A 21,960-nucleotide genomic window follows, 5' to 3' on the forward strand; every position below is an offset into this window, starting at 1 on the left:
CACTTCGGTCCAAAACCTATGGGATACAGCAAAGGCGGTTCTAAGGGGGAAATACATAGCCATCCAAGCCTCCCTCAAAAACATTGAAAAATCCAGAATACACCAGCTGTCTCTACACCTTAAAGAACTGGAGAATCAACAACAAATCAAACCAACTCCACATGCAAGAAGGGAAATAATCAAGATTAGAGCAGAGATCAATGAAGTAGAAATGAGAGATACAGTAGAACGTATCAATGAAACTAGAAGATGGTTTTTTGAAAGAATCAATAAGATCGATAAACCATTGGCCACACTAATCCAAAAGAAAAGAGAGAAAGCCCAAATTAATAAAATTATGACTGAAAAGGGAGAGATCACAACTAACACCAAGGAAATAGAAACAATCATCAGAAATTATTACCAACAGTTATATGCCAATAAGCTAAGCAACCTAGATGAAATGGATGCATTTCTGGAAAACTACAAACTCCCAAAATTGAACCAGGAAGAAATTGACAACCTGAATAGACCGATATCTAGTAATAAGATTGAAGCAGTGATCAAAAACCTCCCAAAAAACAAGAGCCCAGGACCTGACGGATTCCCTGGGGAATTCTACCAAACTTTCAAAGAAGAAATAACACCAATTCTCCTGAAGCTGTTCCAAAAAATCGAAGCAGAAGGAAAACTTCCAGACTCTTTTTATGAAGCCAGCATCACCCTGATCCCCAAACCAGGCAAAGACCCTACCAAAAAGGAGAATTTCAGACCAATATCACTGATGAATATGGATACAAAGATTCTCAACAAGATCCTAGCAAACAGGATCCAGCAGCACATTAAAAAGATTATCCACCATGACCAGGTGGGATTCATCCCTGGGTTGCAAGGTTGGTTCAACATTCGCAAATCAATCAATGTGATAGAACAAATCAATAAGAGAAGAGAGAAGAACCACATGGTCCTCTCAATTGATGCAGAAAAAGCATTTGACAAAATCCAGCATCCGTTCCTGATGAAAACGCTTCAAAGTATAGGGATAGAGGGAACATTCCTGAACTTCATAAAATCTATCTATGAAAGACCCACAGCAAATATCATCCTCAATGGGAAAAAGCTTGCAGCCTTCCCTTTGAGATCAGGAACACGACAAGGATGCCCACTCTCACCACTCTTGTTCAACATAGTATTAGAAGTTCTAGCAACGGCAATCAGACAACAAAGAGAAATAAAAGGTATCCAAATTGGCAAGGAAGAAGTCAAACTCTCTCTCTTCGCAGATGACATGATTCTTTATATGGAAAACCCCAAAGACTCCACCCCCAAACTACTAGAACTCATACAGCAATTCAGTAACGTGGCAGGATACAAAGTCAATGTACAGAAATCAGTGGCTTTCTTATACACTAAGAATGAAAATACAGAAAGGGAAATTAGAGAATCGATTCCATTTACTATAGCACCAAGAACCATAAGATACCTGGGAATAAACCTAACCAAAGAGGTAAAGGACCTGTACTCGAGGAACTACAGAACACTCATGAAAGAAACTGAAGAAGACACAAAAAGATGGAAGACCATTCCATGCTCTTGGATTGGAAGAATAAACATTGTTAAAATGTCTATACTGCCTAGAGCAATCTATACTTTTAATGCCATTACGATCAAAATTCCACCAGTATTTTTCAAAGAGCTGGAGCAAATAATCCTAAAATTTGTATGGAATCAGAAGAGACCCCGAATTGCTAAGGAAATGTTGAAAAACAAAAACAAAACTGGCGGCATCATGTTACCCGATTTCAAGCTTTACTACAAAGTTGTGATCACCAAGACAGCGTGGTACTGGCATAAAAACAGAAACATAGACCAGTGGAATAGAGTGGAGAGCCCAGATATGGACCCTCAACTCTATGGTGAAATAATCTTCGACAAAATAGGAAAAAATATTCAATGGAAAAAAGACAGTCTCTTCAATAAATGGTGCTGGGAAAACTGGACAGCGATATGTAGAAGAATGAAACTCGACCATTCTCTTACACCATACACAAAGATAAACTCGAAATGGATAAAAGACCTCAACGTGAGACAGGAATCTATCAGAATCCTAGAGGAGAACATAGGCAGTAACCTCTTCGATATCAGCCACAGCAACTTCTTTCAAGATATGTCTCCAAAGGCCAAGGAAACAAAAGCAAAAATGAACTTTTGGGACTTCATCAAGATCAAAAGTTTCTGCACAGCAAAGGAAACAGTCAACAAAACAAAAAGGCAACCCACGGAATGGGAGAAGATATTTGCAAATGACAGTACAGACAAAAGGTTGATATCCAGGATCTATAAAGAACTTCTCAAACTCAACACACACAAAACAGATAATCATATCGAAAAATGGGCAGAAGAATGAACAGACACTTCTCCAACGAAGACATACAAATGGCTATCAGACACATGAAAAAATGTTCATCATCACTAGCCATCAGGGAGATTCAAATTAAAACAACTTTGAGATACCACCTGACACCAGTTAGAATGGCCAAAATTAGCAAGACAGGAAACAACGTGTGTTGGAGAGGATGTGGAGAAAGGGGAACCCTCTTACACTGCTGGTGGGAATGCAAGTTAGTGCAGCCACTTTGGAGAACAGTGTGGAGACTCCTGAAGAAATTAAGAATAGAGCTTCCCAGCATCTGTCATTTCCTGACTTGTTAATTTTAGCCATTCTGACTGGTGTGAGGTGATATCTCATTGTGGTTTTGATTTCTATTTCCCTGATGCTGAGTGACGTGGAGCACTTTTTCATGTGTCTGTTGGCCATCTGGATGTCTTCTTTGCAGAAATGTCTGTTCATGTCCTCTGCCCATTTCTTGATTGGATTGTTTGTTCTTTGGGTGTTGAGTTTGCTAAGTTCCTTATAGATTTTGGATACTAGCCCTTTATCTGATATGTCGTTTGCAAATATCTTCTCCCATTCTGTCAGTTGTCTTTTGGTTTTGTTAACTGTTTCCTTTGCTGTGCAAAAGCTTTTGATCTTGATGAAATCCCAATAGTTCATTTTTGCCCTTGCTGGCGAGGATGTGGAGAAAGGGGAACCCTCCTCCACTGTTGGTGGGAATGCAAGCTGGTGCAACCACTCTGGAAAACAGCATGGAGGTTCCTCAAAATGTTGAAAATAGAACTACCCTATGACCCAGCAATTGCACTACTGGGTATTTACCCTAACGATACAAACATAGTGATCCGAAGGGGCACGTGTACCCGAATGTTTATAGCAGCAATGTCTACAATAGCCAGACTATGGAAAGAACCTAGATGTCCATCAACAGATGAATGGATAAAGAAGATGTGGTATATATACACAATGGAATACTATGCAGCCATCAAAAGAAATGAAATCATGCCATTTGCGACGACGTGGATGGAACTAGAGCGTATCATGCTTAGTGAAATAAGTCAATCGGAGAAAGACAACTATCATATGATCTCCCTGATATGAGGACATGGAGAAGCAACATGGGGGGGTAGGGGGATAGGAGAAGAGTAAATGAAACAAGATGGGATTAGGAGGGAGACAAACCATAAATGACTCTTAATCTCACAAAACAAACTGGGGGTTTCTGGGGGGAGGTGGGATTGGGAGAGGGGGAGCGGGCTATGGACATAGGGGAGGGGAGGCGAACCATAAGAGACTATGGACTCTGAAAAACAACCTGAGGGTTTTGAAGGGTCAGGGGTGGGAGGCTGGGGCAACCTGAGGGTTTTGAAGGGTCAGGGGTGGGAGGTTGGGGGAACAGGTGGTGGGTAATGGGGAGGGCACGTTTTGCATGGAGCACTGGGTGTTGTGCAAAAAGAATGAATACTGTTACACTGAAAAAATAAAATGAAAGTGAAAAAAAAAAAAGAAATGCAAAGCAGTTTCTGTTCTAAAGAATCCATAAAAACAAAAACAAACAAAAAAAAAAGAATAGAGCTTCCCTATGACCCTGCAATTGCACTGCTGGGTATTTACCCCAAAGATACAGATGTAGTGAAAAGAAGGGCCATCTGTACCCCAATGTTTATTGCAGCAATGGCTACGGTCGCCAAACTGTGGAAAGAAACAAGATGCCCTTCAACGGATGAATGGATAAGGAAGATGTGGTACATATACACAATGGAGTATTATGCCTCCATCAGAAAGGATGAATACCCAACTTTTGTAGCAACATGGACGGGACTGGAAGAAATTATGCTGAGCGAAATAAGTCAAGCAGAGAGAGTCAAGTATCATATGGTCTCACTTATTTGTGGAGCATAACAAATAACATGGAGGGCATGGGGAGATGGAGAGGAGAGGGAGTTGAGGGAAACTGGAAGGGGAGATGAACCATGAGAGACTATGGACTCTGAAAAACAACCAGAGGGTTTTGAAGGGGTGGGGGGGGGGGGTGGGAGGTTGAGGAACCAGGTGGTGGGTAATAGGGAGGGCACTACTGCATGGAGCACTGGGTGTGATGCCAAAACAATGAACACTGTTATGCTGTAAATAAACAAATAAACGAATAAAAAAAAAAAACTTCCAATAAACAAAAGTGTACATCCAGATTGAGTCACGGGTGAATTCTACCAAGCATTTGAGGAAGAGTTAATATCTATTCTTCTTAAACTATTCCAAAAGGTAGACAAGAAAGGAAAGCTTCTAAATACATTCTATAATGTCAGCCATATTCTGACAATAAAACCAGACAAAGACACTAAAAAAAGAAAACTATAGGGCAAGATCCCTGATGAACACAGATGCAAAACTCCTCAACAAAATATTAGCAAACTGGTTCAATCCACGTTGTCATGGATTGAACTAGAGGGTATCATGCTTAGTGAAATAAGTCAATCGGAGAAAGACAACTATCATATGATCTCCCTGATATGAGGACGTGGAGATGCAGCATGGGGGTTTAGGAGGATAGGAGAAGAAGAAATGAAACAAGATGGGATTGGGAGGTAGACAATCCATAAGTGACTCAATCTCACAAAACAAACTGGGGGTTGCTGGGGGGAGGTGGGGTTGGGAGAGGGGGAGTGGGGTTATGGACATTGGGGAGGGTATGTGCTATGGTGAGTGCTGTGAAGTGTGTAAACCTGGCGATTCACAGACCTGTACCCCTGGGGATAAAAATACATTATATGTTTATAAAAAAATAAGAAATAAAAAAATTTAAAAAATAATTAGCAACCTACGTTCAATGATATGTTAAAAGGATCACTCACCATAATCAAGTGGAATTTATTCCAGGGATGCAAAGATGGTTCAATATTTGCAAATCACTCAATGTGATATATCACAATTAAAAAATGAAGGATAAAAAGACATGATCATCTCAATAGATGCACAAAAAGTATTTGATAAGTTCCAACATAAATTCATGATGAGAACTTTTAACAAAATGTGTTTAGTGGGAATATACCTTAACATTACAAAATAAATATATAACAAAAACCACAGGTAACATCATACTCAATGGTGAAGAACTGAGAGCTTTTCCTCTAAGATCAGGAACAAGACAAGGCCGTCCACTCTTGCCACTTTTTAACATAGTACAGGAAGTTCTTAGCTGTAGCAATCAGACAAGAAGAAGAAATAAAAGGCAGCCAAACTGGGAAGGGAGAAGTAAAATCGTCACTTTGCAGATGTCACGACAGAAAATTCTAAGCCTCCACCAAAAAATTATTTTAAATAATAAATGAATTCAGTAATGTTGCAGGGTACACAATTAATATACAAATATTGTTGCATTTCTATACACAAATCATGAAGTAGCAGAAAAAAAAATAAATAATAATACATACATACATACGTCCATACAATTCCATTTATAATTAGACGAAAAGGATGAAATACCTAAGGATAAATGTAACCAAGGAGGTGAAAGGCCTGTACTCTGAAAACTACAAAACATGATGAAAGAAATTAAAGATGACAGAAACAAATGTAAATATATTCCATGCTCATGGATTGAAAGAGTAGCATTAAAATGTCCATACCACCCAAAGCAACTGACAAATTCAATATGATTCCTATCAAAATGCCAGCAGCATTTTTCAGAAAACTAGAACAAACAATCCTAAAATTTGTATCAAACCACAAAAGGTCCTGAATTGCCAAAGTAATCTTGAGAAAGAAGAACAAAGCTGGATGTATCATAATTCTAGATTTCAAGATTTACTACAAAGCTGTAGTAATCAGTCTGATACTGTCACAAAAACAGACACACAGTCCAATCAAACAGAATAGCAAGCCCAGAAATAAACCAGAAATGGACCGTGCTTATATGATCCATTAATCTATGACAAAGGTGACAAGAATATCCAATAGGAAAAAGACAGTCTTCAAAAACAATGTTAGGAAAACTGAACAGCTGTATATAAAAGAATAAAACTGTACCATTTTCTTATGCCATAAACAAAATAAACTCAAAATGGACAAAGTCCTATATGTGAGACCTAAAACCATAAAACTCCTAGAAGGAAATCCAGGCTGTTGTCTCTTTGATGTTGGCTTTACCAACATTTTTCTAGGTATGTCTCTGTAGGTAAGAGAAACAAAACAAAAATGAATTATTGAGACCACACCGAAATAAAAGGCTTCTGTACATTTAAGGAAACCACCAACAAAATGACAAGGCAACTTACTGAATGGGAGAAGATATTTGCAAATGATATATCTGATAAATGATATATCTGATAAGGGTTAGTATCCAAAATATATTTTTAAAAAAATATATATATATAAAGATTTTATAAAACTCAACACAAAAATAAAACAAACAAAAAAAAAAACTGATTGAAAAATAGGCCAGAAGACTTGAATAGATCTTTTTCCAAAGAAGACATACAGATCGCCAATATCACTTATCATCAGAGAAATGGATATCAAAACCAATAAGATGTTAACTTACACCTGTCAGAATGGCTAGAATAAAAGACAAGAAATAACAAGGGTGTCAAGGGAAAGAAACCCTAGTGCACTGTTGGCGAGAATGTAAATTGGTGCAACCACCATGGAAAACAATATGGAGGTTTCTCAAAGAATTAAAAATAGAAATACCATATAATCCAGTAGTCCCAGTACTCGGTATTTACCCAAAGAAAACAAAAACACTAATTCAAAAAGATATATGTACCCCTATGTTTATTGCAGCATTATTTACAATAGCCAAAAAATGGAATTGTCCATCCATAGGTGAATGTATAAAGAAGATTTTGTGTGTACACACACACACACACACAATAGAATATTGCTCAACCATAAAAAATCACATCTTGCTATTTGTGACAATGTGGATGGACCTAGATAGTATTATACTGAATGAAAAAAGTCAAGAGAAATGCAAATATCATATGATTTCACTAACATATAGAATCTAAAAAACAAGACAAATGAACAAACGCACAAACAAACCCAGATTGAAATACAGAGAACTGATGGTAACCACCGGGGAGGTGGGTAGTGGATGAGTGAAACAGATAAAAAAGTTTAAGAGGTACAAACTTCCAGTTATAAAATAAATATATTATGAAGATGAGAAGTATAACAGAAAATATAGTCAATAATATTGTAATAACTTTGTATGGTGATGGATGGTAACTTCACTTATGGTGGTGAGCACAGCATGACATATAGGGTTGTTCAATCTCTATGCTGTACACCTGAAACAAATATAATATTTTATGTTAATTATACTTCAATTTAAAAAAAGTTATATGTGAATTTTCTACTACACAGAGGGTAAGCACCCCAAATCCTATGTTGTTCAAGGGTTGACTGTATAATGAACTTCTACAACACCACAAAATAATTTTTAAAAAAAGAATTTGTAAATGGGCAAAGGAACTCAATCAATGTTTCTCCAAAGAATATTAGAAATGAAAATAAGCATATGAATAGATAGTCAATATCTTTATTCAGTAGGGAAATGCTAATCAAAACTATAATTAGGTATTACTACATATCTAGTAGGATGGCTATAATAAAAGATAGATATTAACAAATGCTGATAAAGATGAAGAGAAGTTGGAAACCTAATATTGCTTGTGAGTATGTAAAAGCCTGAGGATTCTGGAATATAATTTGGCAGTTCCTTAAAATGTTAAATATGAATTATCATACGATTGAGTAATTCCATTCTTTGATATATACCAAAGAGAAATGAAAATATATGCTGGCACAAAAGTTACACATGAACATTCACAGCAAAATTATTCAGAATTATCAAAATATGAGAACAACCCAAATGTCCATCAGGTGATGAGTAGATAAAGAAAAGTGGTATATCTGCACAATGGAATATTATTCACCAATTAATAGACTTGCTATGCTGGAGGAGGAGGGATGGAATGACTATTAATGAGTATGGTGTTTCTTCTGAAGATGAAAAAAATATTCTAAAATCAGATTTTGTTGATGGTTGCATAACTGAATGTACTAAAGTCACTGAATTATACACTTTAGTGAATTGAGAATTATATTTCAATAAATTTGTATTTTTTTTAAGAGAAGTTTAAGTTCTCTGAAGTGTAGCATAAAACTACAGACAAGGGGTACCTGTGTGGCTCTGTCAGTTAAACATCTGTCTAAGCTCAGGTCAGGATCTCAGGGTTCTAGGCTGGAGCTCTCTGTCAGGATCCATGCTTAGTGGGGTGTCTTCTTCTCCCTCTCCCTCTGCACCTCCCATAGCTCATGCTCACTCTCTCTCTTTCAAATAAATAAACAGTATCTTTTTAAAAAATACAAATTCTATCTTTACTATTTATCTCTCAGCCTTTATAGTTAAACAACAATGTTTTGGGGACCTCTAAGTTTAACTTGTTTTTATTGTTGTTAGCTCAATGACATATTAAAAAATAAATTTATTTCATTTCAGTATTTATTTCAGCAAGAATTGTTTAGGGCATCTAACCTTCCAAACTGCCTGCAATTGACCATTATTCCTTGTTCAAATATTTTTTTCCTATTTTCATGTTTATTTTTGCTACACATAAGCTCATCTAATTTTTAAAGCCTGTTATTTTTCTTCGGAACAAACTGAATTTTGAATTAATATGTGGGGAGCTAACATCTCTATAATAACAAATCTGCCCATGCATACATGCATGGGTATTTTTCATTTTTCATACATAGGGTATTTTTTTCATTTTTCAGATTTCTTCATGTCCTTTAGCAGACACTGTCATTTAGGACACTGTTATTTTAAGCTTAATTTCCAGGTATTTTTGTGGATGCTATTTTTTAAAATGGTTTTATCCATACTCTGGTTTCTCTTCAGATCACATAAATCTTTCGCCTTTTTGAAATGGTTTTATCCACCCATCATATTTTGTTCTGTATATAGAGTTTTCATGCTATACTTAACAGTATTCCTAATTAGTTTTATTTTTTTAGCTGTGCAATTACATTATCAAAAAATAATTATAATTTTGAACTCTCTAAACTTTTAAATATATTTCTTTTTCAAGTCTAAATAAACTGGATAATATTTTCAGGAAAACAGTGATAATTGTTGACATCTCTGACCTGTTTCTGAGCAACAATGTCACTATTAAGTATTAGATATGATTTGGTTTAAGATCACGTGTGTAGACTGCATGTGTATGTGTATGCATGTGTTTAGCTGAGGGCATTATAATTGAAGAATAAGTATTTGAAGTCATTAAAACCTACTGTGAAAGAAAAATAATGTCTGTAGTACTAGTGAAAACCAGCTACAACAAGGGCAATGTCACCACAGTGCAAATCTCAAGTGAAATAGGTATTAAGTAAACTAGTCTGTGACCACCCTCCCTCTTTTTCTACTACTATTCAATAATCTGAGTTTCAGACAAAGCTTACTTTTGTAGTATAGAAAATATTGATTTGTAGAATAATGATGAATCTAGATATGGTTTCCCAGTTTAGGAGACACATGGCTAGGGAAGAAGAGGGTAACAAAATATATTTTATAATATATACAACATAATATCCATAATATGTGTTATACATTTTCAATTATTAGATATGTGAAGAAGTAGGAAAATATGAGCCATTCTTATGAACAGAGGCCAACTTCTGGGGAAGCAGATTTTGGTATCATCAAACAAAGATTTAAAGCAGTGATTATAAATAACTAAGCTCAGTATGGAAAAAGAAAGCGAAAGGAAAGGACAGGGAAAGAAAGGAAAGAAAAGGACTCATCATAATGACTAAAAAGAAGAAATCCCAGCAGAAAAACAGAAAATATAAAAAGGTAGCAAGTAGAATAAATATCTAAAATAAAAATAACTTAAGGGTTTAATAGTTGAATGAAAATTACAGAGGAAAAGAACAATTAAATTGATAATAGATCAATGGGAATTATCCAGTTTGAAATTCAGAGATAAAAATGATTAATAACAACAACAAAAAAGAGAGGCTCAGAAACATGTGAGACAATAGTAAAAATTCTACCATATCCCAGAAAGTGGAGTAGAGAGAGGTTGGAGCAGAAAAATGTGTTTGAAAAAATATAAGGCTGAAATTTTCCCAAGTTTTATGAAAGATACAAATTTATAAGTGTACGAAGCTCTGTAGCTCAGTAAAACTCTAAATAGAATGAACTTGAAGAAAATAAACTAGGCATATCATAGTCAAATTGTTGGAAATAAAAGTTACAAAAATTTTGAAAGTAGCCACTGTAAAATGACACATTATACAGAGGGAACCAAAATTCAAAACATCACACATTTCTCACTCAGAAACTATGTAAACCAGAAAACAGTGGAGTATTTTTAAAGTGTGCAGCACCTTAAAAACAACATATAACATACAAACTGTGAACCCAGAAATCTACATTCAGCTAAAACATCCCTCAAGAGAGTGCATGCAGTGGGGATGGGCCGAGGGAGAGGGAGAATCTCAAGCAGACTCCCTGCTGAGTGTGGAGCCCAAGGCAGGGCTTGATTTCATGACCCTGAGAGATCATGACCTGAGCTGAAACCAAGAGTCAGACACTTAACCGACCGAGCCACACAGGTGCCCCAACTAAGTTTTGGGATCATTTGTTACACATCAATAGGTAACTAATACATAGGGAAAGAGAAATAAATGTACTTATTATGATTGAAAAAAAAAAAAAAGAATAAAAGCAAAAAAGAGGAGTTTTTAGATAAAGGAAAGCTAAGTGAAATGCTAAATGATGTTTCTGTACCTTCAAGAACAAATGAAATTATAAAAATTTATAAATATAAAGTTATATTAAAGGAAATCATAAATAAGAGAAAATACAAAAGCATCTATTCCTTTTAATTAAAAAGTGCTTAAGACTACTTAAAGCAAAAATTATAACAATGTATTTAGAAGCAATACATGTAACTATTGCAAAAGTAAATAAAAGTAAATAAATATATATGATCTTGAAGCTTCTGCATTTTTTTCTAAAGTGCTACAATGTTAACTATAATAGACAGTGAAAAGTTAGGAAAGTAGGGTAGGGTAGAGTAACTGACCAAAAACAAAAGTTCTGAAGACAAAATACCTGCATGTAAATTAAAATGGAATTCTAATATAAACTTTCAAATAATCCAGAAGGCAAAAAGGGGAGGAAAAGGTAACAACAACAGCAACAACAAAAAGATCGAACCAACAACAAAAAGCTTCTGCATTTTTTTCTAAAGTGCTACAATGTTAACTATAATAGACAGTGAAAAGTTAGGAAAGTAGGGTAGGGTAGAGTAACTGACCAAAAACAAAAGTTCTGAAGACAAAATACCTGCATGTAAATTAAAATGGAATTCTAATATAAACTTTCAAATAATCCAGAAGGCAAAAAGGGGAGGAAAAGGTAACAACAACAGCAACAACAAAAAGATCGAACCAACAAATAGTAAGTTGGTATGCTTAGATCCAATTCCATCAATAATTACATTTAATGTTAATAGACTAAACCCTCCAACTAAATGTTATAAAACTGAATGAAAAAGACCTGACTATATGCTCTCTATGGAAAACCTAATGGATGTCTAACAATTAAGCCTCAAAAATACATGAAACAGAAAGGACAGAAATAAAGTAAAAAATAGATAATTCTATAATTGTTAGGAAATTTTAATACCACACTCAGAAATTGAAAGCACTAGTCAAATATCAGTAAAATCAGAGGACCTAATTAATGGTATCAGCCATCTTGACCTATTTGACTTAAAAAGTATATAAAGCAGAAATGAACAAAATTACAGGGAAAAATCCATAATAATAGAGATTTTGACTTACCTCTCTCAAAATTGAAAAAATCAAAGAATAAAAACTAAGCAAAGAAAAAAAGTTTGACCTTTGTGTAACAGGAAATGTACATTCTTCTCAAGCATACTTGGAATTTCATAGTAATTAATTATATATGTCTAATTTAAAGCAAATCACAGTAAATATTGTAGAACTAGTATCATGCCACATTCTCTGACTATATTTAAAAATTTATAACAAAATATATTTTTAGAAATTAGAAAACAAATCTCTAACTCATAGGTCAAAGGAAAATTATAACAGAAATTAGAAAATACCTCCAACTGAATATTAATGAAAATTACACATTTTTAATAAAATTAATATCAAAACTTATAGAATACAGCCTAAGTACTACTTAGAGAAATTTTTATTTTCTAAAATAAAAATAGCTGAAATGAAATGTAACAGAATGAACCATATTTGCTTTAAATCATGGTAAGACTGCAGGAATTTAATCTGCTCTACATGAGATATAGATGCTGATGTTTTCAACAACCTGTGAACAGAAATTCATCTTCTTCAACAGGAAATCAGAATTGAAGTTGACCCTTGAACAACATGGGTTTGAACTGTGTGAGTCCATTTCTACATAGTTCTTTTTTAAGTTTTTATTCAAATTCTAGTTAATTAACATACAGGGTAATATTAGTTTCAGGTGCACAAGCTACTCTGGAAAGCAACATGAGTTTCCTCAAAAAATTAAAAATAGAATTACCCTACAACCGAGCAGTTACATTACTAGGTATTTAGCCAAAGAATACAAAAAATACTAATTCAAAGGAATAGTGTTTTTTTTTTTAAATAGTGTATAGGACTGTAAATGTATTTTTTCTTCCTATTATTTTCTTAATAACATTTTCTTTTTTCTGGCTTGCTTGATTGTAAGAATACAGTATATGATACACATAACATATGAGATATGTGTTAATTGTCTTTGTTTATCACTGAGGCTTCTAGTCAACTGTAGGCTGTTAGTACATAAGTTCTGGAGGAGTCAAAATTTATATGTAGATTTTCAACTGCATGAGGATCAGTGCCCCATCCCCCATATTGTTCAAGGGTTAACTGTATAGAAAACAACCCAAACTGATAAATATGGATATGGTGAAACATATGAAAGTAACAAATATCCAATCAAGACAAAAAGAAATTGTATAAAAGTTGACAGTTAAGAAGAATTGAAGTAGAAAATTTATGAATAAATCATGTTTTACACATACAAATAAAAGTCATAAGGAATGGGGGTAAGGGTGGGGAGAAGAAGTAAACTCATCATAGAAACAAATAATTCTACCTGAGTGGGATGTATAGCAAACAACTATCCAAGGTTTCCATAATGTCAATCTTTAAATGAAGCATCTCAAACTAAGTGTGTAAAAGCAACATAATCTCTAAAGCTGTTAGGTTAAATGTTATAATAATTTAATCATTTGAAGGTGAAGCATGCAACAAAAAAGGGCATGGTATAAAAAAAGGGCAAGCGAACACAAGATGGAATAATTTCATCTTGTGATTTATGGGTCACCAATTATAAAAAACATAATACAAAATTTTACAAATGTGATACTGTAATAAATGGTCAGAAACTATAAAATAGGATGTGTTTGATTAACTGCTAGGATTTGACCTCTCTATTCTTATAAACAACCAATGGTATGATGAAAATATAGAACTCAGATCACCACTAACATTCTCAGAAATAATATGGTCATCAAATAAAAGATATTCATTCATTTGAACTTTTTGTTCTTTCCAGTTAGGTAGAACATAAACAATAAATACCTCCTTTTGATAAGGAAGATAATAAGAAATACAATCTACAGCAAAAAACATAATTCTCACCTCTGGTAGAATCAAATGGTAGAAATGGAAATAAATGAGAGAATCTAGGAAATGACAAACTATAAAATAGTATAGGAAATAGGTCTCAAAGTCAGATCTATATAATGTCATTCTCACTACCTCCTTAACCCTAAGGACTGCTTCAGATACATCAATCATCCATTCTACAATTTTTGCCTGGAGAGGTCTTTATAAAAGCACCACAAAGTAGGAAAGTGGATAAACAGGGAGAGAGGTATAATGTGGGGATCTGAAGAAGATATAAAAAGGTATTTAGAACCAGAAGGTATATCCTATCACTTTCTTCCAAACATACTGATACCACCTGTTCTACTTCGAGTCAAGGCACTGTATCTCCAGAGTTTATTTCTTTTGAAAGCATACACCTTACCATGTGGAATTGTGGTCTGGAAAGGACGACTTGGGCTTTTCAGGTTCCATAAAGTCAAGCTACCATCTGAATGGCTGCACATGAATTGTTTGCCCTCATGATGCCAATCAATTGAATGAATAGCCTAATGAAATAACAATTAAAGACAAGTAGGAGGGGGAAAGTTGATATGTTATAGCATTCTATATTCCAAAGGAAAAATATTCTGAGGTAAAATTATTATATCAACAATACTTAAGAAACATTAATAATTTTTCTGACCCAGGTCATACTATCATCAGCTTCAGACCTCTATAATCTTACAGAAGACTACAAAAATTCATCTCCTGAGAGAAAGAAAAGCTCAGTACATTTCATATCATTATAGCCTTGAACTTTTTGTTGTAAATTCTATGTCCTTCTTGTATCCTATATGATCCTTTGAAAAATTATTTACATAAAAGTAAAAGTAAGGTTATCAGAAGATAATTTCTGGAAAGGTAGAGGCTTACTTCCACTTAAAGTAGCCAATTTAAGTAATAATTTACATCAAGAGCTACTATCTGAGGGCTTACTATGTGCCAGATCCCTTGCCAAAGTATTTTTGTCAACTCTTTCAATTTTATAAAGCAGGTACTATTTTTTTTCCCAATTTACACAAGATGAAATAGGCCTAAAGAAACTGATATGCATGCCCAGGCCACACAATTCAAAGCCAACTTCTATCTAACTACACAACCCATAATCTCAATCACTGTATTGCCCCTAACATATACTATTTATATGGCAATTTAAGGTTTAAGCAAGAAAAGTTCAAAAATTCTTTTGTAAATTTACTCTGAAGATATGAGTTACATAAAATTTAAAAGTAATTATTCCATTTCCATGTATTTTTTTTTTTTTAAAGATTGTATTTATTTATTTGACAGAGAGAGATCACAAGTAGGCAGAAAGGCAGACAGAAAAAGAGAGGAGGAAGCAGGCTCCCTGCAGAGCAGAGAGCCCGATGTGGGGCTCGATCCCAGGACCCTGGGATCATGACCTGAGCCGAAGGCAGAGGCTTAACCCACTGAGCCACCCAGGCGCCCCTCCATGTATTGTTTTATTCCCAGTGGTAGCACATTGCTTTGCATAAAGTAGATACTCAATATCTGTTGAATGAATAAGAAATGTCATCATATATTCCCACACTTTGTATTCTTTCTAAACCATGAAGTTTATATGGCCTTTCAGTAATGTGTGAATCACAATGAGAGAAGCTCTAGAAGACATAAAAGCTGAACAGATGTATACAATGTTATCCTTTACTTAAAGGAACTTTCAAAACTGCAAGATAAGGAAGACTGAAATAAATGAATGTTAATAATATTGTTTGGAACTTCTAACATTTAGTTTTTATGTATATATACAATATACTAACCTAAGATATGTGTGTTTAAAACTATTATTTGTTTTCTAAATAATAAGTATTATTATTTAGAGTTACAGATAATTGTTGGCTAGAGTAATCATTAGACATATCATAAAGGATGTAGGATATGAGCTGTACCTCAAGATAAGTAAGATTAATTAAATAAAACAGATAACATGAAACTCTGGGCTTATGTTTTCTCTCACTCTATTCTTCATTACTAGGTAAACACTTTTTTTTTTTTTGGCCATCCATCAGTAGAGATAGAAGGAAAACACTTGTCATCTTTGCTTGTTCTCACTTTTATAGATGGCTCAAGGGAAATGCCACTTAAGGCTTCTTCTATGTGTTAGCCTGATGAACCTCAGTCAATTTAAAGTTCTCTCAGACTTCTTTGCTACGAATGGTGTAGGCAGAGAGAGAATCTCCAGCCTTAACCCTTCTTCCTATCTTACTGAATTTCAAGCTACTAAAGAAGACAAATAGAAAAATAACAGCTACAAAACAAAAGCAAAATAAGTACCATAAAAGAAGTATACTTATTGTACAAAAGAGTAGGCATATAAAACCAGCTTGCTATTAGAGGGCTTCAAACAGTCTACTACTGAAGAGCTGGATTTGAATAAATTTAATGGATAAGTATCCAATTCTTTTAATTTCATTATACCCTACTCCTTTCCTTAAAAAGAGCTTTAGGGGCACCTGGGTGGCTCAGTGGGTTAAAGCCTCTGCCTTCGGCTCAGGTCATGATCCCAGGGTCCTGGGATCGAGCCCCACATCGGGCTCTCTGCTCCGCAGGGAGCCTGCTTCCTCCTCTCTCTCTGCCTGCCTCTCTGCCTAGTTGTGATTTCTCTCTGTCAAATAAATAAAATATTAAAAAAAAAAAAAAAAAAAAAAAGAGCTTTAAGTGTTTACTAAACACACACACACACACACACGCGCGCGTGCACACACACACACAAATACAACTAATTCAAGAAGAATTTTAAAAGACAGAAAACAAAATATGGAAGATAAAACACTAGCTGGTTTGGTCAATTCAGTGGCTGTGATAGAGTTTCTCCAAAACAAAAAAAGAGAAAGAAAACCCAAAAAGCTGGATACCAACATGAAAAAAAGAAAAACAGTAGCTACTCAAGGAATTAAAAGGCTATCCTCATATCAAACTCTGAGGGTTTTCTCTGTAAGAGATTATTTAGAAATATTGATGTAATAAAATAAAAATTTCACAGCTAATATGTAAATTCATATAGTTATTTCTGAAAATAATCTTGGATTTACAAAGCAAAGCTTTCAATTCATCTATGGCTATTCAAAGGGCTACTCTGGCAGTTGAAATAGTCTTACAGTGGCTTAATAGGATTTTGATATGCAATATAGGAAAGAAGGGAGTTCATGATAAGGAATTAGCTGGCGCAAAGGCTTTAAGGTAGGATATAAATAATATGTTTAGGAGATAGTAATATGTCTGAAGTGTGAGGAGTGTATAGAAGGATACACTGCAATAAACTAAAGGGAAAAGGTAACATCAGGGCCTTGAATCTCATGTAAAGGAAAAAAAAAACTTGTATTGTTGATAACTGGGAGCCATTCGAAGGTTCTGAGGTAGAGAATTACATGGTCTATGGCTTAAAATGATAATCATATTAGTGAAAGATACTGAAAAGGTACGATATCATAGGAAATACAATTAGTTAAAAGGCTACCATAGACTTTCAGGCAAAACCTAGGCTAGGACATTGAATGTGGGACTGAAAAAAGAGAAGAAATGAATGAGGGACAATATAAAAACAGAATTAAGAGACTACAAAACTGATAGCATATGAGATATAGAGAAGAAAGGATCAAATATGACTCTAAGGGAGCACCTGGGTGGCTCAGTGGGTTAAAGCCTCTGCCTTTGGCTCAGGTCATGATCCCAGGGTCCTGAGATCGAGCCCCACATCAGGATCTCTGCTCAGTGGCGAGCCTGCTTCCCCCCTCTCACTCTGCCTTCCTCTCTGCCTACTTGTGATCTCTCTCTGTCAAATAAATAAATAAAATCTTTAAATAAAAACAAATATGACTCTAAGGGTTACAAACAAATAATTTTGAAAAAAATTAAAATTAATTTTTTTTAAATTTTAAAATTAAAAAAATTTAAAACTGAAAAAGAAAACAGAAAAGTTTTAGGTCTCTAAGTATAAATTCAGTACCAATGAGATATTTATCTGGGCCTATGCAATAGATCGTTAGATATATGGACCAAGAGGTCAGGAGAAAAGTAAAGGTGAGAGATACAAGGACTTCAAATTTATTAGAATAAAAATTTATATTTGAAATGATGGGAGAAGATATAAACGCAACCTGGAGGTGAAATGAAGAGGTAAAGATATAAAATACTCAAGAGTATCTATAATTTAAAGGAAAGCTAAGGAAAGAATCAGTGATGGGGAAAGGAAGGGTGAAAAATGAGGTAGAAAGACAAAAGGGAAGAAACCATTTTTGGGATGAAACCATTTTTAGGAAGGAGGGGCTGATGTAAAGCCACAGGTTTAATGAGGAACTTAAAAGACTATGAAGGGGTCACTATGCATAGTAATCGAGAGATCACTGTATTGTAATCAAGAGAAACCACTTCATAATAGTATTAAGTGAATTGGGGGAAATCAGAGGGGAGATGAACCATGAAAGACTGTGGACGGAGAAACAAACTGAGGGTTTTGGAAGGGAGTGGGCTGAGGCAATGGCTGCGCCCAGTGGTGGGTATTAAGGAGTGCACGTATTGCATGGAGGACTGGGTATGGTGCATAAACAATGAATCTTGGAACACTGAAAAAAATAAAATTAAATTTAAAAAAAAGAAAAGAAAAAGAATTATTTCTAAATATGAGAGGTAACATGCTGAAGAAAGTTTTAAAAAGTTTGGCAGTGGGGCACCTGGGTGGCTCAGTGGGTTGAGCCGCTGCCTTCAGCTCAGGTCATGATCTCAGGGTACTGGGATCGAGTCCCACATCGAGCTCTCTGCTCAGCAGGGAGCCTGCTTCCCTCTCTCTCTCTCTGCTTGCCTCTCTGCCTCCTTGTGATCTCTCTCTGTCAAATAAATAAATAAAATCTTTAAAAAAAAAAAAGTTTGGCAGTAAAATCATGTATGTAACTAACTCCTAAACTCCTAAAATCATGTATATAACTAACTAACTAAAATGATAGGATATACAATTATGCATTAAAGTAAATAGATTATATGCATATATACATGTATAAGTCAATATTTAAAATTATTTCTAGGTATAAAGTAGGTATAGTGTAGTACTCTTCTTACTTCAATATCACTAATGCTTATTTAAACACTTCATTGCAAAATTACTCTCACTCACTTTTTAAAGTTAGAAAGTCTTCCTTTTACAGTGTTTTAGGCCATAAAAAAACTAGTTGATGGGCGCCTGGGTGGCTCAGTGGGTTAAGCCTTTGCCCTAGGCTCAGGTCATGATCTCAGGGTCCTGGGATTGAGCCCTGCATCCGGCTCTCTGCTCCAAGGGGAGCCTTGCCTGTCTCTCTGCCTACTTGTGATTTCTCTCTCTGTCAAATAAATAAATTAAAAAAATAAAAAATTTTGGGCGCCTGGGTGGGTCAGTGGGTTAAAGCCTCTGCCTTCAACTCATATCATGATCCCAGGGTTCTGGGATCAAGCCCCACATCGGGCTCTCCGCTCAGCAGGGAGTCTGCTTCTTCCTCTTTCACTGCCTCCTTCTCTGCCTACTTGATATCTTTGTCTGTCAAATAAATAAATAATACCTTTAAAAAAAAAACAAAACTAGTTGTTTTATCATTTCCTCTGTATGTCCTTTTTAGACGACCTACTCTTTCCAATTGGTTAAATATTCAGATAATATTTGTACTCTTATTATCTATTAGTCTTAAGAGAGGAAGCAATATCTAATATCTTTGTATTTTGTGTTTTAATAAAAGAAAAACCTAGCTTAGATCCCTAGGACCTTCTTTTCTTATGATTCAAGATGCCCTAGAATTTGATCACAAAGAGCATATTTGTAAGATATCACCTACCAGAGTATTTTTCACCAATCATGACCAGATTACCCAGTCGCTGTACCATTTACCACTGAACTCTTTCTCACTACAAGAAGTATCTTGTATATACCATAAAATCTTAGTTTCCCAGAACTCTTAAGAAATGAATTGGGGGTATGTATACTTGTGAGATATTCAAAGGCATATATCTTTAAGCACCAAAACTTAAAAATTCAACTGTTATGAGGGGATGGGAGGTAGCACACAAAGAAATGTGTTTTTTAAAAATTTTTTCTTCCTATTTATATCAGTGTTGCCTTAAATTCTTCTGCATTCTTCCCATATAAGTGCAGGTGATACCAGATAATGATTATTGACCTGTATTTTCTTCCTATCTCTCCTTACTCCACCATTTTTTAAACTGAATTAAGAGTTTACATGATCACCTTTATTCCCAAAATTACAAGAGGTAATTATGATTTTTCACTTTTTGCCCCAGTCTCTCTTCACATTAACTTCCTCTGAATGGGGAAATCCTTAATGGCCTGGAATCAATCATTGAACAACTAAAGTAAAAACCTAATTAAATCTCAACTGTGTACAATAAAACTCACTTTAAGATCTTACCCTTATTATTAATATTTACTATTTACAAAATCAATATTTATTCTAAGAAGGCAAGTATTATATGATAAGCCCTTTCGAACTGACCTCTTCAGTTTTTTTGTCACAGAAAAAGAATTTTCCAAGAAAGGTGAGATAGTGTCTTTAAAGATTTTAAGGACAATGAGGTAAGACATAATAACCATGTAATCTAACGTAAGCAAAAGGATAGGTAATAAGCACTAATGTAAATTAAGATGCCAAAAAGGGCCCTAAAATAGTCAATCAAAGCAGAATTTTCATCCAGGAGAACAATCAGAGTTGGAACTTGGGCAAATGCCAGCAGGCAATATGAAACACTGGGCCAGACCCGAACAGTTACCCAATGATAAAAATATTTATAATATACAAAGCTTACAAGTAGAAAACAGGTACAAAGTCATAATATTCTTTTCAAATATTTCAGTAGAAGTCACTTACCTCATCATAATAAACTCTTAGTTCTGCTCTTTTAGATTTCAAGTCCCAGAATACTACAGTACCATTTTCATAACCTATCAGCAGCTGGAAAACATTAGAATAATCATTTTTATAATTCTAACATTAATTTTAACTTGTTCCAAATAAAGCTTAATGTTAATACAATAAAGTAAAATCATATTGTAAAAAACAATTGTATTTAGAATGCCAATTTTTCCAGAACCTGAATATAGATTTCCTACATTTTAAAAAAATGGCAAATAAACTCTACTTCAATAAATATTTCCCAATGAAATCATCCTCATTCCCAATTTCCAAGAGAAATTGAGGAAATGTGTGTGTGTGTGTGTATGTATACATATGTACATAAAAATAAATAAGAAAATTGGAACAAAAGAAAAATAGGATAGAAAATGAAGATGAAATAAAGGATGAAATGGGATAAGTTTAATAACCAATGTATATGCAATTCAGTCCTATGCATTTAAAAATATGGCCATAAATTTGGCTTATTTCTTTATATCAAATCCTATTTTCTCTTTGACTTATGTCAGTATATTAAACTGGTGATTTATGAACCCTCAGAAGTTGATAAGGTATTCTAGAGATTTGCATCATTGAAAATGGTTATTTATTTATAAATCAATAAATAAGACAACAATATACTTGGGTTCATTTTAAAACAGAAGTATTTGAGAGCAGATAATGATTAATAGATAATCATATTCAAGAGTCACTCAGTTAAATACTGCTAGCCATGTTGATGATTTTTATTATCATATAATTCTGAGTTATATTTGTAGTTATATTTTATTAAATTTACTCTATCATTAGTTTAAAAACACAGGAAGGATAAAAAGAGGCCATTGTTCAAATAATGATAATATTGCCCATGAATCTGCCTTAAGATGATTTTCCTGAAATCCATTAGTAGTATTTCTCTGATGAAAATTCTTACACAATGCATAAAAATGTTCCAATAATTCTAAAACACTA

General features: G+C 34.4%; 1 protein-coding gene across 8 annotated transcripts in view; it reads right to left on the reverse strand.

The window, feature by feature from the left end:
* The window catches only part of STXBP5L (syntaxin binding protein 5L), a 428,205-nt gene that overhangs the window by 197,156 nt on the left and 209,089 nt on the right, over positions 1-21,960 (reverse strand). For all 8 annotated transcript variants that reach the window (XM_046003923.1, XM_046003924.1, XM_046003920.1 and 5 more), the window contains 2 exons: positions 20,965-21,048; positions 14,484-14,607 (listed from right to left, as the gene is read on the reverse strand). In XM_046003923.1, coding sequence (XP_045859879.1) covers positions 14,484-14,607; positions 20,965-21,048 — 208 coding nt within the window. The remainder of the gene's footprint in view (positions 1-14,483; positions 14,608-20,964; positions 21,049-21,960) is intronic.

This window comes from Meles meles, chromosome 4 (genome assembly GCF_922984935.1).
Source record: "Meles meles chromosome 4, mMelMel3.1 paternal haplotype, whole genome shotgun sequence".
NCBI lineage: Eukaryota > Metazoa > Chordata > Mammalia > Carnivora > Mustelidae > Meles > Meles meles.